The sequence below is a fragment of the Epinephelus lanceolatus genome, chromosome 5 (genome assembly GCF_041903045.1).
Source record: "Epinephelus lanceolatus isolate andai-2023 chromosome 5, ASM4190304v1, whole genome shotgun sequence".
NCBI lineage: Eukaryota > Metazoa > Chordata > Actinopteri > Perciformes > Serranidae > Epinephelus > Epinephelus lanceolatus.
Window position 1 is genome coordinate 27,234,071 of NC_135738.1, and position 27,484 is coordinate 27,261,554.

Sequence of the window (27,484 nt, forward strand, 5' to 3'; positions counted from 1 at the left end):
AAGCAGTAATCAGAGCAAAGGGTGGCTATTTTGAAGAAACTAGAATATAAAACATGTTTTCAGTTATTTCACCTTTTTTTGTTAAGTACATAACTCCACATGTGTTCATTCATAGTTTTGATGCCTTCAGTGAGAATCTACAATGTAAATAGTCATGAAAATAAAGAAAACGCATTGAATGAGAAGGTGTGTCCAAACTTTTGGCCTGTACTGTATTTGCAAAATAAAGCATTCATCATGCTGACAGCTTATATTCTTACAGTAGCCTACTATTTGTTTTTATCATTAACAAATACATGTGAGAGCATTCTAATGTGTAGTTTATCAATGTGGAGCCAATTTTACATACTTTGGGTAGATTCAGAGTAAAAGTACTGCAAAGTGCAATATACAAGTGTATTGTATATAAACTTGTCACATAAAGTGCATAACATATAAGTAAGATAAAATAAAAGTGACAATTTAAACACTGAGAATATAAAAATATATTATTTTATGTAAAATCTTTATCTGAAAGGAAACAAAAGCTGTCAGATTAACGTAGTGGAATAGAAAGTACAATATTTCCCTCTAAAATGTAGTGGAGTGGTAGTATAAAATAGCAAAACCCGAAAGAAACCAGATTAAAGGGTATACATGCACTGAATAATCTGACTATTGGGGAAAAAGCTAGATGTGTTTATCTGATTTCTCATAATCAGATAATCTGATATCCGATAAAGCCTATCAGATTATGCTGTTTACATACCACTTGAATAATCAGGTAACTCCAGAAATCAGATAATGATCGGTTTATTAGTGTGCATGTAAACGCGCTCAATGAGAGACTTCATCCTCACTTGAGCTGGCTTAATTGCAGAACATCACAACATGACCATCATGCGGTTACAGCCTCGACTAGCTCCGGCATATTACTGCCTACTGCGCTTCTCAATAACACTGAGGCCCTCTACTGGTCTTAAACTGTAACAGCATACAAAAGTTACTTTATAACATCCCTCAACTCTTAGATCTAACTTCACCACAACACACAACAACACACAAATCCGACTTAACCAGAAACATTAAATGAATTAGAAATAACAAAACTAAAGAAGTTTATCCACCGTATTCCTAGCATTGCGTGAATATGGGTGCAACTTCCGGCTTGTTACGGTAGCCTAAATTAGTAACAAATTCTCAGCCCTAATGACTTAATACATATTTCAAGGTATGTTGCTGAGTTTATTTTATAGCGATCAATTTTCTAATGTAGGTTGAGAATGAAGTCAGACAGGGAAAGACAGGGATATCATGCACTGACCTTGAGTGATGGTTCTGTCAGTCTAGGTGTCATTCTCCTCTGCAAATTCTGATTTAATACTTTTTCGCTATGTCTCGTGAAACTCTTGTGGTTTTATTTCTGATATCAGTGGTACCATTGGCAACAGGAACAATCCCTTTTTGTTCTGGTTACATGTTCTCCAAACAGTTGCTGAGGACACAAATTTATCTTAGACTGGTTGTTAGTTGTTACAGACACAGACAGTGCAACAGGTACCAGAGCTTGGCAAAGACATTTTAGAAAATGCTAAGTTATCATTAGTTAAATATTTGTTAAAAAATAAATCAGTATTTGCTAAACTGAAGGCAAATTACTTTAGAAAAGAATCAGCGCTGGAGGTTAGCCACCAAGAGTAGCCATTGGGACAAACCACGGACAGTCTATGGGACTAACTAACGTTAGCTTACTACGTCATATGCTCTCACATGTGTCTTTAACTCAAGAAAAATCTTTTATTTGAAATTATTCGTCTTTTATGCGACTTGAGATTCTGATGTGAACAGCCAAATCTTTATTTAAGACCTGACCGTGTGTTTTTTGAACATGACTACAATGTAAGAGAGGGTAGGCAAAATCCAGAGTCCTCATTCTGTGCCTAAATTCTGCATGCTTAAGTTCAGCTCAATATAATGCAAGGCTCCAGTGGTCTAATTTGGATTAAATAGTCCATCCGGCATGGTTTAGGAAGGACACACTGGCAAAAAGAGAGGCTTAAAAACTGTGACTGTAAGACACCCACATGATTTTCTGACTGAATTTTTGTCAGATTCTTTAAATGAGACCCCATATGGCTTGACCACAGGTTTCTTAGGTGCTCACAGGAACCATATTGCCACCCCTGAAAAGAGATATTTGATAGCCAGCCCAGTAATAACAATGATTAGTTAAATATGTACTCAGTGTAAGTATTGTGTGGATAGAGTCTGCTGGTTCTAATTTAGTTCTCATTTTAAACACTGTTGACTGTTCTGCAATGACAAACAGGTTCATAAAGGTGCAGTGTGTAAGATTTAGGAGGAATTAGTGGCATCGATCGGTGAGGACTGAAGCAACCAGCTGAAACTTCGCCTGATAAAACTTCCTTGAGTGTTCATGGTTCAGGGGGTCTTGACCAGGAGAAACTGTCTGCAGAGGTCCTCTCGTCTCCAAAACAAACAGACCAGTTGCCTTGAACAGGTAAAAACAGTGAATAACGCAGATTCTGACACTGCTTGTGGCATAGGGGCTGCTGACTACCCTGACCAATGTGAAAACACTAACGCTGGGTTCACACTGGATGCAGAAGCACCACGAAGCGTGCTGATTTTCCGTGAAGCGCCCATCTTCTTTCGGTGCCTGCGTTAACTGATTGGGCCTTTCACACTGGATGCAGCATCGAGCCGAGCACCCTGGCCAGCTCACGATCTGCAGCGGTAGTTTCAATCACATACACTCACACACACAGCCACAAGCAGTGGCCAGTGTTTGGTTTGTCCCTTCTGGGCTACTGTAGAAACATGGTAGTGCAACATGGCGATCTCTGTAGATGAGGACCTGCTCCCTGTGTAGATATAATCAGGCAACTGAAAGGTCATGAAAACACATCAATTCTTTTTTTTTTCAGGTGATTATACACTGAAGAAAATCCCATACTCGTTGCGTTATATTCCATCTCTGCTGATATATCCCCTAAATCCCACACACTGGCCCTTTCAGTCAAGTTAGGTGGAAGATGATCTTTACATTAATTCAACTTTGCATTTTTACTTTCACACATGGCGAGGTTTGTTTATTATCATTTTACCTTGCCTAGCAAACACAACTAAAAAAAAACAGAATTTAAAATAGAATAAAATTTGTTAACCAAATACAGTTGATCAAAAACTGTTTTAAGTGAATGAAAAAAAATAACACGATGACAATAAGAGTAAAGGTGCTAATAGAATAGGTGAATAGAACAGAGTTGAAAAGTTGCTTATAGAACCAGTCAGCTCACACACACTGTATCTCCATGCCAACCCAACCCTTCACCTCCTCTGCACCACAGTCCCCTACATAACTCTCAAACTTACAACAAAAGATGATGTTGTAGATATGAGATATATGTAGAATTTATACCCAGTTTAGATGTGGATACACCCATTGGAGCAGTGTAAAATTTGGCAAGGTAGTAGTACCCAAAATACAGATATAATACATCAGAATTTCCTCTTAAAACATGCTTCATTAAAAAGATTGACCCCAAACACTGTTGGATATGTGTACATAGACCCTCCAATATTAACATCATCTCACCCAGACCGTGTAACTGTAAAATATCGATTTGCTTTTGACCATGAAAAAAAATGTTCCACTAAATCCATGAAGTATACTTTAAATGTATGATGCAGAGCATTAGAACCAAGAAAAACTATGAAAATTTACCATTGCAACTTGGATTTTAGACTGACTGAAATAAAAGCACAATTATTTCTCATGTTAGTTTCACTTCCACAATGGGTAGATGATGTCTCTCTGCAGAATCATCTGGTGATGTGTCATATCCTCCTCCTAACACTAGATGGCAGACATGACTTACTCAGGAATGGAAAGATTTAGAGACTATGCTGGTTCAAAGGATCCATGGCCTCATATTTAGATTTTACATTTAGAACTAGTGTTGCATCACAAATCCATAGATTAGTACTTTAAACAAAACTGTTTGCTAAATTTAAGAACTGCATGATTGTGGTTTAGGAAGCAGTACAGCTGAGTGGAGCAGAAACAAGTTCAACATTTAGTTGATTAACATCTGGAGTGTTTGGCTGCACTGTTGCCACTGTGATGTATGCATGTGCCTCCTTACCAGACTGCTATGTAATTATAGCTGCATCATTGCCATTCACTAACTTAAAATGTGATCACCGAAGCATCAAAGGTCTTGCTGGTTAAATCTGATAATTTTGTTAACCTCAAAATTGTATTTATGCTGTAAAGACTGTCTACTGTAAGCCACCAAAATCTATTTATTTAGATAGGTATTTGATTTACTTAGATCACACAAACTTTCAATCTAATTTCTGAAGTAGTGTCTTATTTCCATGCCATGCAATACCTGCAAAAGAGAAGTCTGCTCCATTCATATTTCCTGTAATGGAGCTGTGATATTTCTGGTACAAAGAACCTTATTTATTGAAAGAGTGTCCACTGGGGACTGAGCTCTCAGTGTATTTATGGAGTGCATAAACAGCCGGAGTACCAGCATCACGCTGAGCAGTCGCTCCGCAGCAGCCCAACACTAAAACAGGCTCTTAGGCTCAGGCCCACACCATCCGGTCGACTGTTTAAATTTTAAAATCTCAATTTCTACATTTAAAAAGAAGGAAACTCACTCTTGGAGATGTGAGTTTCCCCCTGCTTGCAAGAACACATTTCATGGGATTGCCCATCAGTGTCAAATAAGAGATGTGGTGTTGGTGCTCCCTCACAAATGCAGACATTGTGAAAAGGAGTCATGGAAAAGCTGGTGTGTAGACCTGGAACTTGATGGCTCTGTCTAAGGTTTCACCTGCTCCCGTTTTACACCACAGCCGTCCAGCTTCTCCTGTCTCTCCTCAATGCAACTTGTCAAGCTCATGCATATTTAACTGTTGGAGCTGCTATCAGATGAACCTAACTACCTGAAGGGGTGGTGCTGGGGAGATGATGGCGATGATGATGTGTAAAGTGAGGGGGCTGGGTTTTGGAATACCAGCTACACCTGCCCCTCCTCACCAGGGATGGATGAGTTATGAGATGGAGAGGAGATCTAAGCGGTTCATTCAGTTCAGCTGCAGACAAAAGGGGGCCCGGCTCACAATGCTTAGAGACTAAAACCTGGATTCTACACTTTTATCTGCTCTCTCCATTCTCTTCACTGGATCTGTAGAAGATGAGACAAGTTCCAGAGGCTCTGGCTGCATGGTGCTGTGGACATTAAGGAATACTTCAACACCATACTCCCCTCCACATCTCCACTGAATCCTCACACCACAGAAAAGTGGAGAGGACAAGCCCGTTTTAACTCTGAGGGATTCGTGGCACCACTTAAAGGTGGAGCCAACCCCGGTGCCACAAACTCTGGAAGGATGATGAACAGCTTCTAGTGGATTTTCTCTCTTTGTCAGAACAGAGTGTGTAGTGAGGAATCAAGACACTGTTTTCAGATAACGGGGGAGGAAAAACATAGGCGCAGAGAAAAATGCCTTTTGGTGGTTTAGCTGGTTTGAAGGAACAGGTGCTGAAGCCTGGGAAGGAGGAAGTGAAGAGCACAGTGGGGGACTCTCTAGGAAAGCTGCAAAGGTGAGAGGGTGTGTATGGAGAGTGGTGGGAAGGAGGGTGTGTTTGCAGTTCAGATGTTGTTGGACTGCACAGGATAAGCATTTCTCTCACTGTCCACGTATTGTGTTCACAGTGGAGATTCATTAAATGAAATAACTGTAATGGAAACATCTGCTGTCAGAGGGCTGTGGAGAGCCTGGAAGCGAGCACATTAAGCCCAGCGTGTTCTAAGAGATCCTGACGATAAATAAATATTTGATTCTTGTGCTTGCCAGGCATTGCCAGTGATGTAATCACAGATTTTATTTTAAGACATTAATACATATTTCATATCTGATACATATTTCACAGAGGGATGTGGTGTGTGTGTGTGTGTGTGTGTGTGTGTGTGTGTGTGTGTGAGTATGTGTGTGTGTGTGTGTGGTGGGGGAGCCCCTCATTCTGTGAGGGAGATTGTTGTCATTTTAAGAGATAAAGGACTAAGTAGGCAATTTCCTTGGATATGAATTTTGTGTGTGTATTCTTAATGTGCATGCACCTTTGTCATGTGTAATAGGAATGCATTAGGTTATATTACGTTCAAGTGGAAAATGGGGATATTTTATACATAATATACTCATTGTAGATTTTGAAAAAAAATCTTTACTTTCAATTTAAAGAACAATCAGAGTAATTCATCAATTTGCTCAGTGTTTTTTGCAAGTGATTATTGTTGTATTGTATGGGACTGATGTAATAATAATGGACCCCAGGAAGAGTAGTTGCTACCTTGGTAGTGACTAATTGGGATTCAAATAAATCTATTAATCAATAAATCAATCAATAAATAATACATTATATATACAATTATTTTATTTTATTTTATTTTATTTTTATTTTATTTTACAGGAACAATACAATTTAACATAGTTCCAATACAGAGTATGGGACTGATGTGTTTCACAGAGAGTTTATAGCTATTGCTAATTTTCAACACTTGTTCCTAGTTGGACTTTTACATGTCAGCTGAAAATGTTACTACATATATACAGTCTAAAACATCTACTACGATGGACATACCACTATACACATACCACAATATATACACCAAAATACACATTCTACATACCAAAACACTTACACTAATACCCCTAGTCTGAATGCATTTCGTTACACTTTTCATCTACAGTTCATATATGATGTGAGTCTGACACTGATCACGTCCTGCTACCCTAAACACACTTATGTTATATTTTAAAAAAAACAAAACAAACAAACAAACAAAAAAAAACAGATAAACAAAATACTGGAAAACCAGACTTTTTGAGGACTTCAGAATTGGGAAGTTCATTTTTGGTGGCCTTTTTTGTTTAATGCACCAATGGAAATGTTGCTGAGATGGCTTTTTAATGTGGTTTAGAATTTCTGATGCAGCTGTTTATATGCTGAGACGCCTACCACCTGTATTAACTGTTGTTTCAAAGAATCGTGTCTGCAGTAAGTCTGATATGAGACTATATTTATACTACATATAGACTATATTTTGAAATCATTCCATTTTTTTGACTATGATGCAAAAGGCTTTGTTTTCAAAACGGTGTATTATTTCCACACTAGATAATAAAACGGCTGCAGGATTCCCAGTTTTGAACCCGCCAGTCTGCCATGACCCTACTGTGTGGAGTTTTCATGTTCTCCCTGTGTCAGCTTGGGTTTCGTGGTTTCCTCTTACAGACTATATACATACATGTTAGGTTAACTGGTGACGTTAAATTGCCTGTAGGTGTAAATGTGAGTGTGAATGGTTGTCTGTCTCTATGCGTCAGCCCTGTGATAGTCTGGTGACGTGTCCAGGGTGTACCCTGCCTTTCAGCCAATGTCAACTGAATAGGACAAGCAGTTAATGATAAAAGATTGATGTATAATATAATAACTGTGAAGACACTAGAACCCTGAGCTCAAAAAGTGATGGTCTGAGTGCTTGTTATCAGAAGTTTCTGTATAATTTGCTGGATAAGAATTGTAGCAAAGATCTGCTGCAGGCTAATGAAAGCAATTAGTAGGGGGACAGAGACAGAGGTGGATTCTGGGTAGTGGATCAGGTGTGGAGAGTGCTGCACCTGAAAGCAAACTGATCACAGCAGTGTGGTGACCTTTTTAAGTTGTGTGTCTTGACTTCACCTCCTGCCCTCTGCAAGAGAGCAGAGAGACTCGTGTTACTGTGCTGTGTTACAAAATCACAGAAAAAAGTGGTAGGACTATGGTGCGGTTATCATTCGAATATTATGTAGTCTGGAGATATTTGTATGACTTGAAATTAAATTTAGCTTAAGCACATTTTTGGATACTGAGGGTGGAAGACTAAATGAGAAAGAAAACTGGATGAAGACATATTTTTATTTCAAGCTGATCAGATTACACCTGACTAGTTCCACTGACGTTCACATGCTCTCACTGTGATTTCTTTCCCTGCTATTTGCGTCCTAGGAAAATAGATGGTAGTAACGTAGAAGAAGAGGATAACATTGAACTGACAGAGGATGGACGTCCGGTGGCTTCAGCGCCACGTTCTCCCCCACTGCTGGACTGCAGCTGTGGAGGTCTGCCCAAGCGTTACATCATCGCCATCCTCAGCGGGCTGGGCTTCTGCATCTCCTTTGGCATCCGCTGCAACCTCGGTGTGGCCATTGTGGAGATGGTGAACAACAACACCGTCTACATCAACGGGACTCCTGTGCTTCAGGTAGCTGGATCACATCAGACAGGACGCTGGGGGACTTAAATGCATAATGTGTGTCTTTTTTTCTTGTTGCACAGAAGATAGTCTGGCCCCAGAGAAGTAAACTAAATTGCAGTTTTAACCATTTTAATCAACCTATCTATGGTGCAGCCGGGTAGATTATGCCAAATGAATGCAGTTTCCAGATTTAAGCGCGCATCTCTTTTCTTTTCCCTCTCCAGAAAGCTCAGTTTAACTGGGACCCGGAGACAGTGGGGTTGATCCACGGCTCCTTCTTCTGGGGTTACATTGTCACTCAGATCCCTGGTGGTTTCATCTCCAACAAGCTGTTTGCCAACAGGTGACATGCACTTCATGACTTTCAATAGTTACACTGTGACACTGTCATCTCTGTTTTATGTCAGCATAAATTAAACTGAGACTTTTGGTCAGAAAACACCTGGATGATGTTGCTTTGTGCGCAACAATTTCTCAGCTATTTCATAAACCAAAGAATTAATTGATGGCAAAACTAATGATTACTTGCAATCATAGGTGTGTGTGTGTTCATGTTTGTGGGTGGGTGACTGGGATGCAAGTAGGAGAGGACTTTTATTTTGACAAGTTGACATTTACACAATACATTGGTGCAAAAAAGGCACAAATTGGTGCTTAATTGGCTGATGTCCCCCAACCCATATGTGTCCCTTATTGTTGCAACGAAACCTAGACTGAAAATTTTTTGGAGTGGCATTCACTTACTACGGGAAATCCCCAACAACACTCTTTACGAGTAAATTTCACTCAGACTATCTTTACATCTTATTACAAAACCCCCATAAAAATGTATGTGTGTATTTCAGGTTATTAAACTAGCTTTTATTTACTTTCTTTCAAGAAATTTTAAAGTAATATTTACATGATATCTAATCTTTCTACCACTCAACAGCCGTTGATATGGACTTCTTGCATTTGTAACATTTTTTTCTAGATAAAATTGTCTTAATTTAAGGTTTCAACAAAACATGAAATGAAAGATGTAATAAGAGCTGTTTTTAAACAGCACCTTTATTTCCACACTCTGTTGCAAGAGGTATTAAAACAGGAAACTTTAACAGTTATTTGCAACAACCACGCCACAACAAGACGAGCCTCGTAAATGGTTTATAATTGTGTTATTGATTACGTTTTCAACCCTTTTTACAGCAATATAACAACTACAAACAAGTTATAACACAGTTTTCAATAGTCGTGATGAGTGATGAGTCACTATTTGGCAAGATCTAGACACTGCTTTATATCTTAATCATGAGTCACCAGTTCTATTTAGCAAACAGCAGGTCACTGTTGCCCTTTATATCTAACGTGTTGCTTATGATTTAGTGTTTACAACCTAATTGATAACCCAATTTGAAACCATTTAAAATGTATTTATATTGACAGTCTATGCCCTAAACACAGTGCAGTGACAATTGGTGCTGTCCCTCATGACAGAGAAACTGTGATGCTATGTGAGGTATTCAGACAGATCATGTCTTTTTGTCTTTTGTTGATGTTATTCCACGGGTTGATGGTGATGTCATGGATGCTGCAGCCATGACATCACCACCACTAAGAAAGACTAAAAAACAGGCAAAGGTTTTGGGAGAGCACCTCCTCAGCCTGCGTGGTTAAAGGGTTAAAGCGGTATGGTGTGGTGAGCCGTGCTGATGGAGAAGATAGCAGTCCTGTAATAAAAGCTTCACAGGAAAAGAGGACACGCCACTGACAGAGTTAATAATGAAAGATCCTGCCTCTGATTTCTTTCTGAAACAGCAGCCACTGGAATATTACAAGTGTCACTTACACACTGTTTTGGAAAAAGAGAAGGAAGGGGGGATGAGGTGAAGGAGAGAAGAGATGGGCGCTAAGCGGCACCGTGGTGATGAAGCAGAAACTTGCGGATTGAATGGGATGTCTTTATCTCAGCGCATGAAAGGCAGAGGCGTGAGATCTGTCTCATTATAAGGCTGACTGAGATGCTTTGGCCGTGAGATATTTGGAGATATACTGCCTGCCAATATTAGACATCTACAGTAGCTTTCAGCTCTGGGTAGATGTGTTTGTTGTGTCTTTACCTGTTACTGACAGATCTGACAAATATCACAATGTAAGTCAACAATATGTTGTTTCTTAGGACTTTCTGTGGAAGAATTGTGTAGAAAATAGGACTCCTTGAAAGAGCTGCTCCATTTAAACTGAAGTAAATATTATTTATTTATTATTAGAATCCTTACTCTCATCCAGCTGTTGTTTCAAATGTTTCCCAAATGTTTTGGGAATATTTTTGGGGAGGATTTGGCAACGTTTATTGAACCTTCCTGCATAACATTCCCTAGAGGTTAAAATGGCAGCTTTTCCAAATAATGTTATCGTTATGTTCCCAGAACGTTTTGGGAAGGTTAAATGTTCCAGGAAGGTTTCTTGACAATCCTGCATAACGTTCCCTAGATGTTACAACGGCAAGTTTTCCTGACCTGGAACTAATGTTATTGTGACATTCCCAAAACATTACTGAGGGGTTACCTAAAAGGCTACCAGCACACAACCTAAGGGAAACGTCACAAAAAAACGTTATATCATGTGGTTAGTGGAACATTTTGGGAATGTTATGTTGAACAAAAAAAACTTTCTAGAACATTGTGGGAGGGTTACCTAAAAGGTTACCAACACAGAACCTCAGGGAAATGTTATGAATATTAGCCCCAAAACATTAGTTCATGAGGTTATCAGAACATTTTGGGAACATTATTTTGAATGGATTACTTAAAAATAAGTAATCAAAAACTCAGGGAAATGTTACAAAAATTACCCCCAATATTTTACTTCATATGGTTTGTATAGCAATCAAAGAATGGACTATATCAGTATAACATGGAACCCTCATATGTGAGACCTGCATATTTAATATGTAATATGTAACTGCTTCAGCAACATGTTTTTTTTTCATGCCAGTTAAATTTGAATTAAAAATGTGATGAAATTAAATTCAAGTTAAAAATTCTAAATAGAATTTTTTAAAAGACAAAACAGAATGTTATGATGTCATCATGTCTTTGAAGTTCAAGGCGATCCTGTGATATCATGATGACATCATTTTGCTTGCTGCGAATTGCGGTGTGGTTCAGACACATTTCTCACAGACTCAAATTTGGTACAGAGCCTTTGACTGTTTCAGTGCAGATCAAAATTGTACCTAATCTCAAACGGGGAGAAGGGAAACGAGAAATAACACAGAGGTCCAGCAGAACACGAACCTGCAAGTCATAGATTTATATTCTACAGACTTGGAACCTCAAATGAATTTCTGTCTAAGTTCACTACAAGAACAAGTTCGTTGTGAACTAGGTGATGATGAGGCCAGGCTCAGAGACGTAGGCCTCTAGTTTCGCAGACCGGGCGAGGCGGAGGCGCAGCGCACCTGCGCTTCGCTAACTGGGTGTGGCCAGGTGGATTTTGCAAGTTTGGCACACCGTGCGCGCTGGCGCAGCTACTCCTCTTTCCCACCTCCGTCCCTCCTACCTGTGCAAGTCGGAAAGAGGGAGGAGATAAGGCGTGGAGTGGGATTTACACAGCCGATTCACATCACACCAATCAAATGAGCCCCTCTCCTCACCCTTAAATGCGCCGCGCGAAGACGTAATGAGAGCTTCCTCAATTCGCCATGACAGAAGAGAGCAGCAGCGTCAGACGGCCAAACTTCTCCCAGGAGGAAACTGATGTTTTGTTCCGGGAGGTCCAAGCTCGCAGTGTCTGAATATACGGAACTGCGAGCAGACCTCCACGGGTTTCCATTACGCGTGCCAAACGTGCCAAACAGTGCCAATCTCCTTTAATCTGACATCAGATGTGACGGGACAGTCGATATAGATACATTTATGTGCTGATTGCAGATAGTTGCATTGAATAGTAGTTTTTGTGGGTATTTATTGCATTGTTAATGTGCCTGACATATTGGAAACCTGCCTGTGAGGTTTTGGTGATGTATGCACTGTCCGCCAGTCAGCCAAACTTCCGCTACACCGGCTGCGCTCCGCCTGCGCTGACAGTAGACCTGGTTTCAGCTGGCGAGCTTTTAGCGCACCTTCGGCGAAGCCTTTGGGCACGAAACTGTCACTGCGCCAAGCTGGATCTGTCGACACCTCCCCCTGCTGCGCCGCCACACCCATCTCAGCGCACCTTGGTCTGCCAAACTACCAAACTGAGCGCGCCTCGGGTTGCATTGCTCGAAACTAGCTCTACACGGGGTTTGCCACCCTGCGCCACACTGTGAAACTAGAGGCCAGAGAGTCCTCCTGGACATCAGAGAGGACTTGCTGGCCGAACTCCTCAACAAGCTCCAAGAGCAGCGGGAGAATGTCTGCGACCTGACCACTCCAACCAGCGAAACAACACTGCAGTTGGAAAGGATCAGCACAACACTCAGAGAAACCCAGAATGATCTTGAGCAGCAGGCAAGCATCAGTGAGGAACTGCATGCTGAGCTGGAGCAGATGAAGGGTGAGGATTGGAAGAGGCCCTTGATAATAACGTGGAGGCCAAGAGGTTGGAGGTCTGTCGTCACATGGAATTCCTTGCAGTGGCTAAAACCAGTGCTGAGCTTCAGATGGAGCAGACTGAAACCACCATGAGGTCGCACATCGATGATCTTGAGAGGCAATTTGCCAACAAGATGACGGCAAAGAAGTGGTACAACTACTTCTGAGATTGTTCTACTACCTATTCTCTCTCCTACACACACACACACACACACACACACAAAAATATATATATATAAATAAATACATAAAAATTATTTTGTATTTGTTGGTCTGTTGTTTCAAAGTCGTGCTTCAGTCGTATGTGATATTAAATGCTTTGTTTGATGGATATATCAGGGTACAAGCACAAATGAGTTCTCATTTGCACCCCTATAGCCTGAAAATATAAGTGTGCCAAGTACATATATATATATATATATATATATATATATATATATTGTTATTTTGTCCAGGGTTACATGTTGGTCATCCAAAGAAAAATGATATGTCTACATGGCTAAAGACCTTAAAGGAAAGGCAGGTTTATTCTTTGTCCCAGAACCTTTCAAACACAGCTGCAGTTCAAAGTTTCATGGCAAAGAAATGTATTAGAATATTTGAAAACACAGTAATGAGAAAAATATTCATCAGAATAAAATATAATCATCAAAATGATGACTTGAGATGTACTCTTGATTTTATTTTTCAAGGCACTGTGGTGTTCCTTGAGTCTCACGGCAGTCACCTTCCAAACAGGTGCATTGTGTTTTTCATGCATTTCCATAAACCAACATTAATCATACCAATCTGTGGTCACTGGTTTCACTGGGACCAAGCTCATCAAAAGTTAGCGAAAGGTTGTTGATATCTCATTGTGTTTAGATGATATTGACCACTGACCTTTAGAGAGGGCATGGCTCAGCACATATATGGACCGTACTCTTTAACCGTTGAGCCAGTCATCACAAAAGGTGTAGGAAATGTCCACATAAGTACCTGAATCAACAGGACTTTGATTTAACCGTCCCCTAACTTTTATCCACACAATATGATGACACTCCAGTATTTCTACAGGGTGTTTGGGGCTGCCATTTTCCTGACGTCAGTGCTCAACATGTTCATCCCGTCAGCAGCGAGGGTGCACTACGGCTGTGTCATGTTTGTCCGCATCCTGCAGGGCTTAGTGGAGGTAAGAAAAAACATGTCGTCAGTAAAAAGGTGAAAACGTTCGACTTGAAACAATTAAACATTTTGGAAAAATATGCATATTTGATTCCTTGTTGAGAGTTAGATGAGAAGATCAATACCACTGTCATGTTTATAAGATAAACCTTAAACTGTTGCCAGTAGCTGGTTAGCTTAGCTTGGCATCAGCACGAGAAACAGGTTGCCGGGCTCTGTCTGAATGTAACAAAATCCGTCTACAGTACTAGCACCTCTTAAGCTCAGTGATTGGTTCACGTTGTATCTTGTAAGTTTAATTTATACCATAATTGTGCAAATTTTTAAAAAGTGCAAAAACAACTAGAGACCATCTTGTGATGGGATCACTCCCACTATCCACAACTTAAAGGCCCAGACACTCCAAACCATCTTCAAAGAACTAGTGGCAGTGAGAGCCAACTCTTGTGTCGCCTCATGTCGCCTGTGGTTTGGCCAAAAAGTTGCACATGAACACACCGCAAAGACTACAGCTGACGGCCTGCGCCCGTGTGAGAGGAAATAACTCTCCACACCAGCAGACGGCAGTAGTCTGTACTCATCACCCTAATGGGAAACTGAAAGACCATCTGGACACAATCCAGTGTTGAAAGAACAAAGCATATTTACCATGCACCAGTGAACAATTACACAAACCATCACAAAATGTTTCTGCTGAAGCGCTAAATGGAACTTCAGAAGTTTGTTTACTTTCCTCACTTCAGTTTCTCTTCTCATGCCAATCAGAGTGATTTCGTTCACTGATGGGCTCAGTTGACGCTGATTCACCATGCTGAATTAGCCCAAAAAAAGCCAGAGGCTTGATGTGTTAGGGCCTTTTGACCTATGGCTAAGTCCTGCCCTCAAACGCGATGAGCCAATCACAGTGCATATAGCCATTCCCATACACTCGGACATTCTCTGCCTGGACGTCCATTGAAATGCATTACAGAAAGTCAGTTTTGTTCGGTTTTATGAGCTTTTTCGGTTTAAAAATGGTTAAACGGTGTGCATGGGGTACATGCAACTCTGACACAAGGTATCCTGAGAGGCTGGGCGACGGGGTGTATTTTTTACACTTTAAACCACATCTCAACTGAGAAAAGTGTCTCCTTTGGATAAAGTTGTGTGGTAACGTTAGACCACAACATCAACTCAACATGAATGATGTCTACATCTGTTTTAAGGTAAGTCAACACCATGTTTGAGGCAACATATTGTCACTTTGCTGGAAAGAAATATAAAGTTATCTTTCACATCTCTAGCTAACGTTAGCTAAAGTTAGCCTGACGTTAGCCCCTAGCTGCGTTGTTCATTATGTCACCTTGTTTGCTGGGAGTTCATTAGCCTGTTTCGTTCTAGTTTTGTACTTCGGTGATCGTACATCATTGTTAGCCGTTGTCCAAAGGGCTCTAGTTAAGCTAACGTTAACTTCTGGAGCTTAGCTTCATTAACTTATCTGTAATCGCAGAGATAACAAAGGTTGGCAAACGTTATGCTGAATGATTCAGTGTAAATACTGTAGCACCAAACTAACGGAGAGACACTCTTGGTAAAGATGGTAAAAAGGCCGTTATCCTTTTCTCATATTCTGAGCCAAAAACCTTAACTGTGACACTTTAACTTGTTGTCTTTGATGGCGATGGCAACGAGATGCGGTTCACAAGCGTACACTGTGACCTGTAAATTTTGGCTTGTAATGTAAGCATTTCATCGAGCTTCTCAACAATGAAATGATGAATATATCCCTCCAATGCGTAGTTTAGGCCCTTTTGGTTACTTCTCAATGACATCTGATCGTTACGTCTCCAAAAATCATCAATTGCCTCCTGCAAAATGCCGTGTACTGTGACACCTGCCATAGCGCCCGTCACTGAATGTTGATAGTTTGTCTGAGTGAGTGGAGGGGGGCGTGGCTTAGCCATAGGTCAATTGTAATGGGAACTACCACAGAGGCTATTTTGAGTATTTGCCAGGCATTACATGTTAGCTTGTCTGTCAACAGATTATGTCAGCGTGCTAGAGTAGGGGGAGTAGGAAATCAAACTAAGCTAAGGAACTCTATTCAATAGCTTCATATTTATCATGCACTCACCAGAGTGGTATCAATCTTCTCATCTAACTCTCAGCAAGAAAGCAAACAAGTGTATTTCCAAAAAACATTTTTTTAAGCATTTCCAGATAAATCCCAAGTTTCCTCCCAGTCAATCTTTGACCTCTGACATCTTCCACACCATGTCCCTGCTAGGGTGTCACCTATCCAGCATGTCACGGGATGTGGTCAAAATGGGCGCCACCTCTTGAACGGAGTCGACTGGCCACAACTTCATTCTGTGGTGAGCGTTGCCTCTGGTTTCCTCTTGTCAAAATACTCAGTGAACGCTCCCAAACTGACCACAACACAAAGCTTTGCACTGACACAAACCAGTTCACACAACCCTGTCCATCTGTGTGAGGCTGGTCAGTAAATGAACATGAGAGAGGTCATTTTGTTTTGCAGATTTAGTCCACTGCCGTCTCTACTGAAATTAAAATAACCACGTTGCCCTTTTAACTGGTACCATGACAACCCACGCATCAAAACCCTCTTGACATTGTCTGTAAATGAGCACGGCTCACCTGCGTACTCAGACGGAGCTTCTCCCTCTATTCACCTAAATGAAGCGTCACATTGCTTACAGTCCAAAAGCACTCTCATGCTCCCTGCTCCATTCAAAACCACAGTGTTCATGAATCTGTCTGATAATAGAAAACACATTAACACGCCCTCTCTGTCTCGGCAATGCCAACGACTCAGCATTTAGTCAACGAAACTAATGCGTTTCTTTGATGTGTTTCTTTTTATTCAGACACAATTTCACTATGGTGTATTTTTTTGTGCTATTGAAGGCTGTTGCACTGTAACCTCATTAGGTTGAATATTTCTGGTATATTCAAACTTGTGAAAAGAAAATATAAAGAGACAAAACATTTTCTCAGTATGTATTGATTTAATATATATTATATATTATAATATTATATAATATTGTATTTATATAATATATTTTATGCCACTGTGATCTGATATTCCTGCTGGTATAATCATACTTTGACACTGACATCTGACATCAATTGTTCCCAGGATCCTACGCAGGAGCAGTGATCGCCATGCCTTTAGCTGGAGTGCTCGTTCAGTACGTTGGATGGTCTTCGGTCTTCTATGTCTATGGTAACACTGGTGCTTGAATAAACATTACAAACACAAAATCGGCACAAATGTTTCAGTCACTCAAATTTAAATTCAAATTCAGATTCAAACAAATTTATTAATCTTACCAGGGGCAATTTGTTTAAACAGCTTGCATCATACACATCCTATAACATACCATACAGTAACATGTAGACACATAAGTAAATGTGTAACAAGATAAAAAAAACAGAAATAAAAAAATATGCTAAGGAGTTCAGTGGAATAATATAGAGAAATTAAAAGACAAATAGCAGAGGGATCTAAAGGTTTTGAATACTGGTTAGTTTTATAAGCAGGTAAAGTGTAACGACACCCTGATGGCAACAGAGAAATTAGCCTGCAGCAACATGTCCAGAAGACGCTAAAATAGTTGCAACTTTTTGGAGGATTTATTGATTGCTAAAACCAGTCAAGTCCTGTAGTGTCATTCCTGTGATCTTAGAGCAGATTTAAGCAATGTTTATGTCTTTTAGTGTGAGGTTGTGAAATCAGCAGATAAATGAAAAACACAGAAGGCTCTCAGTGAAAGACTGATGGAAATGGCAGAGGATGACGGGACTGACAGAAAAGGAATTTAGTTTACGGAGAATTCTTTGTTGCCCTTGCTTCACAATAGCCCCTTTTACACTGCCAGATTTTCCAGCAAATGTTGGGCCGTTTTTCCGGCCAGCTGCGAGCGTTTATACACACAGAGGCGGAATAGCGAGTTGATCCGAGGCACCCAATTTTCCGCCTCGTTGGGTAGGCGGCCTTCCGCAACGGGAGGGGCTGTTGATGACTTGTGGGAGGAGCTGTTGATGACACTGCACGTGCGACCCACTGGCGGTGGATAAACAGGAAACGGCTGATAGCAGGAATTAGTGAGCAGCTAGTAACAAGAGGGAAACGCAAACCTGACAGACACTGTAAGATGAGCAACTGGGGAGACAAGGAATTGCGCACCCTCCTTGCCCTCGCAAACAAAGAGGCCATTAACCGTCAGATGACAGGAACGGTGAAGAACGGGCCGACATACGAGAGAATCGCCACCTGACTAGCTGCGGCTTCCCTCCCACGTCACTGTTTACGTCACACGCTCAGCTACACGTTTTGTTACTTGCTCACGTCTCCATTGCCACGAAAAATGCTGAAAAAAGACTGATTGGGCTTTCCTGCAAATGTGCATAATTCCAATCTAAAAAGGGCTAATATCTTACCTTTGGACGGACCCAGGCTAGCTGATTTTAGTTTTTGTGCTACGCTAAGCTAACTGGCTGCTGACAGTAGCTTCATACAGACATAAAAGTGGTACTGATCTTCTCATGTAACACTCAAATACGAATATTTCACAAACTGCCAAACTACTTGCTACCATGAAAGGGGTCTCTGTGTTTTTCCAATAATTTTAAAACTGAGGTTAACAACACAGTTTGTTGCCATTTTAACAAATGGATGTAAACAGAGGCATTGTAGTAGGGGAACGTGGGACTGATTGCCCAGGGCCCCAGTGGGAGGGGGGCCCTCGAAAAGCCTGGAATGAATAGTTTTGGGGTTTTTTTGTAATGTATTATTTCTAAGTGATTATTGCCATAACTTAATTAAAATTGGCTGGATAAGTTGGTTGAAAGACTGAACTTTGTATTAAAATATAATGGAGGGTCTCTAAGGCTCCTCTCACCCTTTAGAGGTGCAAAATGGTTCAGTCCGCCCCTGCAGTGGGATTTGTTTCTAAATGCAGCTAAAGACAAGGATGTGACTGCTTATTCTGCTGGAGCACTGACATATGCTGTCCTGTCTTTCCCCCAAAAAGGGAAATTGCAAAAATGACAAGAAAGAAATCAAACTGACTTTGTAAAAAAAAATAAATAATAATAATTCAGTAGGCGTGTAAGAGAGACATAGATCTAGTGAGGAAGGACAGGGGGCCCACAGAGACTGCTTTTGCATAGGATCCATTTTTACACCTGTGGATTAAAACCATTCCTACTAATTTATATATATTTGACCTATTCATGTTATGGTCTATATGCTATAGGGTGTTAAAGGATAACTTCAGTATTTTTCAACCTGGGCCCTATTTCCCCATGTGTATGTGTGCGTATGATTCATAGGTCCAACTCGTTTTAAAATTGGTTCAGTATTGAGGGAGACAGATGCAGCCGGCAGCCCCGAAACGAGCTAAAACGGTAACGGGGGCAAATGCATCCCATATAAATTTGCGCATTAAAAGTGCTTTTTTTCGCCACTGACCGGTTCAGATTGCCAGTGCTATCTCTGTAAATAGCATACTAACCGTTTCCCTTACCTCTGGGTTGTGTGACGTCATCTCGCGAGAGCTTTGCTTGTTGCCAGAAGAAAACAGAGGAGCCATGCTGAACGCCGCTCAGAATGGCACTGGTTGTCCCGGAGTACAGTTGAGAGTTTTACTGCATCGATTGAAAACAATGGTTCGAGTTTGTGCTTATCCAAATTGCAAGAACAGGATGTCGCGCAACACCCCGTACAGCTTTCATAGGCTGTCTTTGTTGGACGGCGAGATGCTGAAGTTGGGGCTAGTTGTGCTACAAATGGATGCTAACACTCCTGTCCAGACACTGCGCCTTGCAGACCATCGGGTCTGCAGTGCTCACTTCTCCCAAGATGACTACTGCAAGCCAAAGAAGAGAAGACATCCAATCCCGAAACACCTCTATCTCAAGAAAATGGCTGTCCCATGAGTAGAGAGAGCTACAGACACAGTGGAGCAAAGCTCTCACGAGATGACGTCACAGCCCAGAGGTAAGGGAAACGCTTAATATGCTATTTACAGAGATAGCACTGGCGATCTGAACCAGTCAGTGGCGAAAAAAAGCACTTTTAATGTGCAAACTTATACGGGATGCATTTGCCCCTGTTACCGTTTTAGCTTGTTTCACGGCTCCTAGTTGCATCCGCCTCCCTTAATACTGAACCAATTTTAAAACGAGTGGTACCCATGAATCATACGCACACATACACATGGGGAAATAGGGCCCAGGTTGAAAAACACCGAAGTTATCCTTTGAGGGTTTGAGTCAGTCATTATACACACTGGGCACTGGCAGCTGTACTTTGTATGCTTCACACAGTAAGCGTTATCTGAATTGCTTTAGAGTTTGATTAAAATGATTAACACTGACATAAAATTCATACTTTGCCAAATGTGTTTTAATAAAAATCTACCCTGGTTCAGCTCTGATATAATCTCATGATTTATTGATGTAAATTAGCATTTTCCTGTCTGGGCTGTGTGACTCATACCTTGTTCACTTCATTTTTAATAATGAAAAATCTTGTGGCAAAGAGAAAGCTCTGCCTTGTTTTAATTAGTCTGTCCTACGTCTCACAAAGCCGTCACTATAATTGTCATGTTTTGTTGCTGTCATTTTATGAAAAGGTGTTTTTGGGATCATATGGTATGTCACGTGGCTCCTGCTGGCATATGGAAGTCCTGCTGAACATCCCACAATCTCTGACGAGGAGAGGACGTACATCGAGACCACCATTGGTGAAACAATGCGCCAACTGAGTGTCACTGAGGTGTGTGTGCATAACATGCTGCCACTTTCAGGGTATCACAGAGTAATGTTTGATCATTCTGCAAAAATTCTGACATCTCCACACATATCCACACACACATTATAAATGGTATACACTGGCTTCTGTCTCCCAATCACAGAAATTCAAGACTCCATGGCGTCGTTTCTTTACATCCATGCCCGTCTATGCCATCATCGTGGCCAACTTCTGCCGCAGCTGGACCTTCTACCTGCTCCTCATCAGCCAGCCGGCATATTTTGAGGAAGTCTTTGGCTTCCCCATAAGCAAGGTTGGCCTCACTATATTTGTATAGTATATACCATATTTCACAATAACCATTCAACTGACTATGAAAAATAAAAATCAAAAAAGATCATTAAAGCTGGGGTAGGCAGAAGTCCAGAGAAGGAAAATTGCCCTCCTCCTACAGCTCTTCTCCCTAACCTCTCTTTCCTAAGCCCTGCCCACCAGACGACCACACACTTCATACAGTGACTCAGTGTTTCCCATACGTTGATTTATTTGTCATTTAATTGCAGAGTTGTCCGCTCTCGCCTTCTCTCTGTTTATCAGACAAGAATTAGCTAGCTAAGCACTCCACCATTCCTATGCCCCACCCCCTGCCCCTGTGGACTGCTTCACTAGGGGGCGAATGTGCAACAGCACCAAAGATGGACCCTCAGTCATCAACTGTAGCGGCTCGATTTTTTGCCAGTGCAACCCCCCCCAGCACCAGGTGTCATAACAGTATTGGGGCCAGCAGCAGTGCCAGCTCTCATGTGTCATAGCAGTGAGTTGGGGCTTTCTGGTCCCCCAGAGCTTGGGTTTGCGCTGGCTGGATTCAAGATACTGCAGCCACTGACTAGGGGTCCATCTCCAGAAGTGAAGGGGAGGACACACTGTAATTCGATGCTCTCACTAATGTAAGCTACATAAACATGAACTTGATGCCACAGCCATGAACCTTTAGCTCCGGTCTACAGAGGGCTAAACCATTAGCAACATCTTCTCTTCATCTCTGAAACACTTTGCTGATATGTTCGGTTTCATTTATTGTCAGATTCTCTTTATTGATAAGTCCATCTTCCTTTTTTGGGTTGCTCTGCAGTGTGGGCAGTTGTTGCCAAAGCTTGAATAGCATCTTTTTCTGCAGGAGTCTTTACCATTGAATCAGGCTTTCACTGAAGAGACGTGCACGTGCATCTGCATTTATACAGCAGCCATTATGACCTGTGATTGGCCAAAGTCTCCCATCATAGGCTAGATTTTCTAAAGCCTGAAAACAGAGCCAAAAGGAGGTGCAGAAGTCTAGTTTTCTCTCATTATTAGTAACTACAAAATGCTGAAAGTTTATTATGAGTGCCAAAATACTAAAATGAAACTTCCTACCCCAGCTTTAATAACAGGGTTGATTTACATTATGACTTCCTGATTGTGTGATCTCACAACAGGTGGGGATCCTGTCCGCCGTACCCCACATGGTGATGACAATTGTAGTTCCTATCGGAGGGCAGCTGGCTGACTTCTTACGCAGTAATAAAATCATGTCTACCACAAATGTGAGGAAACTCATGAACTGTGGAGGTACGTTGTGGTAAATAGAGGCAATACTTTTTGTCATTATTTATCTTTATATTGGAAACTAAAAGATCCACTCTCCGGTTTTATAGTTATTGTGCCCAGTAAGGGTTTTCAACCGTTCTTGCATGAGCCAGTAGTTGTGAAAGTGGTGAAATGTTAATTATTTCTTCTGTAAACATTAAAGTAACATTATATTATTTTTTTAATAATCTCCGTATCACTGTCAGTCATTGCTCTTGTGCTGTGTTAGCTTTAACTGGTACTGGTGTGTACAGATTTAAGGAGATAACGTCTTTTTGGTGTCAGCTATGTCTTTTGCTGAACGTTTTCTGTACATTTTAGGAACTGTTAAAAAACAGCAACACATATTTAAAAACATGGCAGTACAGTGTACAAAAAGTACCTCAGGCAAATGTTTTAGTTGTAAAGTAGTCCAGTGGGAATGTTGCAGGTAAAATGTTGATGGTGTTGTTTCCTACATCACATTGTCTGGTCCTGTATTTTTACAGGGTTTGGTATGGAGGCTACTCTGCTGTTGGTGGTGGGGTTTTCTCACACTCGAGGGATCGCCATCTCCTTCCTCGTTCTGGCTGTAGGGTTCAGTGGATTCGCCATCTCAGGTATTGCAACATCTGCACCATGGTAACAAATGTTTTACCTGAAAAGGTCCAATAAAAACATTCAAATAGACAGGATATTGCTCTTTTTTAATTATGTTGTTATGGCAATGTATTTTTTTTCTCCACAAATTTATTCACAGAAACAGACAAAGAAAAAGTACATGTACAATTCACAAGAAATAATGGAGAGTGAAATGGAACGCCCTGATAAGCTATTGAAAGCTTGAGAATAGGGGCCCAGATTGCTGCCTGGATTATGCTCAGAGACAACGTGTCTGTCAGAGAGTGAAACTCTACATTCATGTACCATATAGGCTTTAGAAAGAGGTGGTTGGGGAGGATGGCTGATGTATGAAGTGTGAGACCTAGTTCTGCCAGAACTTCAGGTTTGTGTCCAGACTCCTGTCTTAGGTCTAGGTGACAAAAGTCCTTCGGTTTAGGTTTGGGAAACATTGTGATGTCAGTTGTATGTTAATAAAAAAAGGTAATTAAAACAAATTATGTTGTAGTAACTTGTCACAGTAGATACTATTGCAAGATATTTTGGTGGAAAATAACTCCTAATACATTGTCAGTGAGCATTTTATTTTGCTGATATGTTCAGTAAAAACAGATTTCAACCTGCCATGAATAAGCAACATTTCTTCATTATGTTGTAGTGCACTTCGCAATGTGCCTTCAAAATGTATTTTCTGTTTCAAATTAGTTGTATATAACATCATTTCTGGGAGACAGGGCTGTTTTCTTGGCGTTTTCTATCTTTTGTATTATGAAAGACTTCCTTTGGGTGTCATGCTGCATCCGTGCATTAGCTTGCCAAGCCCTCACACAGCACTTCTCCTAAATATTTTATAGACTGTTGTCAAGGCAACCGAAAAATCTAAACTATGTTCATGGTTAGTCAAATGTTTCTGTGTGTCTTCAGGTTTTAACGTCAATCATTTGGATATTGCTCCTCGCTATGCCAGCATCCTGATGGGCATTTCTAATGGGGTGGGAACGCTGTCAGGAATGGTGTGTCCTCTGATTGTTGGAGCCCTGACAAAACACAAGGTATAGCAAGATCGATTTATAACGGTGACAATTTGGCACATATAATAACAGACCTGCTGGGAGTAGTTGTCATTCATCCTGGGTATTTTGCTCTTATCTTGACTGTGATTAAATTCCTATTCATATTCTGTTGAAATTGTTTTTAATTATAAGGGTATAAAACATAACAGGGAATTTAGGAACAGTGTTCACTGACACAGCAGGTTTGGTTTTTGGTGAAACCCAAAGTCAGTGTATGTAATCTTGCACCAATCAGTGGCAGTTGTTAATAATTTATTTCTCTGTAAAATTTATTATACGCACTGCAGTTACAGTTTTTCCAGTGCCATGAGTAAGGCAGTAGATTTACAACGCTACCTCAGCTTTGGAGAGGAAATTCATTGACTCCATTCATCTCCCCACAGACTCGTCTGGAGTGGCAGAATGTCTTTGTTATTGCGTCCATGGTGCATTACTCAGGGGTCATCTTCTACGCTATCTTTGCCTCGGGAGAGCAGCAGGACTGGGCCAACCCTGAGAGTACCAGCGAGGATAAATGTGGCATTATTGATGAGGACGAGCTGGCTGAAGAGTCAGAGCTCAACATGGAGAGTGCGGTGGCTCCAAAAAGGAGTTACGGCACCGCAGACAATTCATCTGGTCGAATACAGGGCTGGAAAAAGAAGAAAGGGGTGACCATGCAGGAGGAGGAGGAACATTTTGGGAATGGCGACTACCAGGACCGTTACCAGTGAGACGCCCTGTGGGGCAAAGGACTTCCAAAACATTCTGGAGGAGGCTTAAAGATTGATATCACACCTGTGGAAATGTCAGAAACATCAGAGAAGTGACAGGAGCAGCAACATCATATGTACCTCAAGACGGCCGTTTTTCATTTTTGGTCAATACTCCAGTATAACTGTGATGTACTGTAACGTCAAAAAATGATCAAATCAAGCATAATGTTTATTAGAAATCCATTAGGACAAAATAAGAAACAAGGAAACAACAAATACATGATATAATCAGAACAATAGATTTAATCTACACTGACATAAACTGTAGACTAGTATGCTTAGTGTAACAGAAAGTGAACCACAGACCAACATTCATGAACCAACTGTGTTAAAAGAATGTTAGAAACACATATCAGCTTTTAAACCTGACTTTACTTTCCCTGTGAACAGTTTTTAAAATGTTTTGTGTCAGCTATGCAACGTGAAAAGAGATGTGCTTCTGGAATGTAATAATGGGTTTAACAGCAGTGCTAATGTTATGAGCCTTATTTTTATTTATTTTGCTTGTATGTATTTGCTGTTGCTGAATGATTGCACTTTGTCGCCGCTTAGCTCGCTCTCCTCATCCGAGCAGGTCTTGGTTCACCATGCACTTCCTCCGGCATTATTGTAGCTCCATTATTTATGGTGTTGTGAGCTCATAATGGGACGTAATGGATGGGGAGTTCAGTGCTTACGTCACTCCATGAAGCATTTAGTGTAACTATTTATTCTCCAGGTGTTTGTCTTTTTTGTAATTCCTCAGTGTTTGATACATGGAGACCCAGTTTGGTTCTAAAAACAACGTACTGTAATGTTTAATCATAAAAGAGTATGGGAACACTCACTGTTTATCATTACTGCTAAAGAAGAGACATTTTGTACAGTAAATTATTATCTTATTGTTTGAGAGCATTGATTTGATTTGCACTTTACTTGAAAACACTGGAGATGTAATAAACTACATTTCTATTCTGTATTGAGATTGTTTAGAGACATAAAGTCCTGTGGAGGTTTTGAAATATTGAGTACTTGTATGAGGTTCATGTTAATGTGTGTATTCAAAGAAATTATAAAGATAATCATCAAATTGCAAACTGTGTGCAATGGAGAACAAAACAGAGTCTAACGCCATGCTAGCAGCTCTCCAGGGCTGTACTTTGTGGCAGCCCGTTGTTGCATTGTGCTGGCAAAGGGGCAGAAGTTGACGCATCCACCCGAGTGTTGTATTTCCATCACTGCTGATCAAAGCAGATCAAAGCTGGAGACAGTAAATACCCATGACTACTATAAAGTCTCACCAGAGGGAGATATTTTGTGATCTAGGGACATCTGATGAACCTAACAGACCTAATGGAGTCCAGACACTGGTGGTGGTGGCTGCTGACTCTGAGGCTGCTGACTGCTGAGGCAGATGAGGCTGATGAATCTGTAAAGACTAGGTGGCAATAGGGAGGTAGAGGGTGCGCACGGCGGCAGTAAAAAAGAACTACGCCAGAGTAAGAACCATATTTAAAATGAGGAGCAGTAAGATGATAGGCTGACAGAGAAGGTGTGTCGCTGTGCTATTGGTTGATTGTGATTCAGCGGATGACTCAATTGACACCGGGATGACACCTACAGATAGTGAGTGAGCATGCGTGCAAGGAGTGAATGGCAGAATGAGGAAGAAAACGTTCAGCCTGAGCATGAAAAGTATTGTCTACCTTACTGAACTTTTGCTAGAGATACATTTGTCCTGAAAGTGGGAAAGGGGCTTTAGCGTATCTGCTCTCTAGGTTGGGGTGGAGTTTTAGGTGTCCTTGGCCAGGGGCTTATTGTCTAATATTCTGCCTATGCTGCTAGATGAAACATTAAATGATCACGGGAATTATTGCAATTCATCCCGAGATATACATGAACATCGTGACCAAATTTCATGAATGATCACCACGAATGTCATGGCAATCTATTCAGCAGTTGTTGCGATATTTCAGTCTGGATCAAGAACGTTTTCACTTTCAGTATAAGTACCCTTACAACCAATACTTAACCTATATGGACATGTACCTAAACTCTAGATCTGTTTTGCATTACCAGCGAACATCAGCACCTCGTAGATCTTGCTCAGAATGGGTTGGCATGCCGACATTTTCAAAACAAAAAAGAATAGACTATGTTCTCTCTCATAATTGATGGACTTTTTAAAAATAGTCTGTTTGTGCATTGACTTTCTCTTGAACATTCAACAGACCGCAGTGTTTCTAGCTCCTTGTAGTATTGGATCAGTGTGTTAGGTACCTTAACAGAGGGGTAACAAAAATGGAGTGACCGAATGGAGTGGTACCATCCACAACTTTTGACAATAGAGATGCAAAAATAACCGTTGTAATGTGTAACAACCTGAACTGGGCTGCTTGGTGGAAACAAGACTAAGGTGGTGGACCGACTGATTCTGCTATCCTCAGAGCTGTGCTGATAGCATGAATAAAGAGAAACTGTTTTAAAAGATGAACGAAAGTAGCAGAGCATGTTTTGTATAGTACAATTCAGCTTTTTAAAATTTGTTTCCACCTCTCCAGCTCATTTAAATCATTAACATAAAGCCTTCAAGAAGACACAATGTGCCCTTTATACAGTTGGTCCAATGTTCAATACGTGTCAATATATG

At 40.9% G+C, this 27,484-nt stretch overlaps 1 protein-coding gene across 1 annotated transcript; it reads left to right on the top strand.

Moving 5' to 3' along the window:
• The first annotated feature begins 5,089 nt into the window (after positions 1 to 5,089).
• slc17a8 (solute carrier family 17 member 8) lies at positions 5,090 to 25,841 on the top strand. The gene is made up of 12 exons (XM_078168000.1): positions 5,090 to 5,623; positions 8,069 to 8,324; positions 8,543 to 8,661; positions 13,934 to 14,048; positions 16,308 to 16,395; positions 17,181 to 17,267; positions 20,683 to 20,825; positions 20,965 to 21,114; positions 22,277 to 22,409; positions 22,916 to 23,026; positions 23,952 to 24,079; positions 24,484 to 25,841. The coding sequence occupies exons 1-12, from the start codon at positions 5,523 to 5,525 to the stop codon at positions 24,811 to 24,813; spliced, it is 1,761 nt and encodes a 586-aa protein (XP_078024126.1). The 5' UTR covers positions 5,090 to 5,522; the 3' UTR covers positions 24,814 to 25,841.
• Positions 25,842 to 27,484: the final 1,643 nt, after the last annotated feature.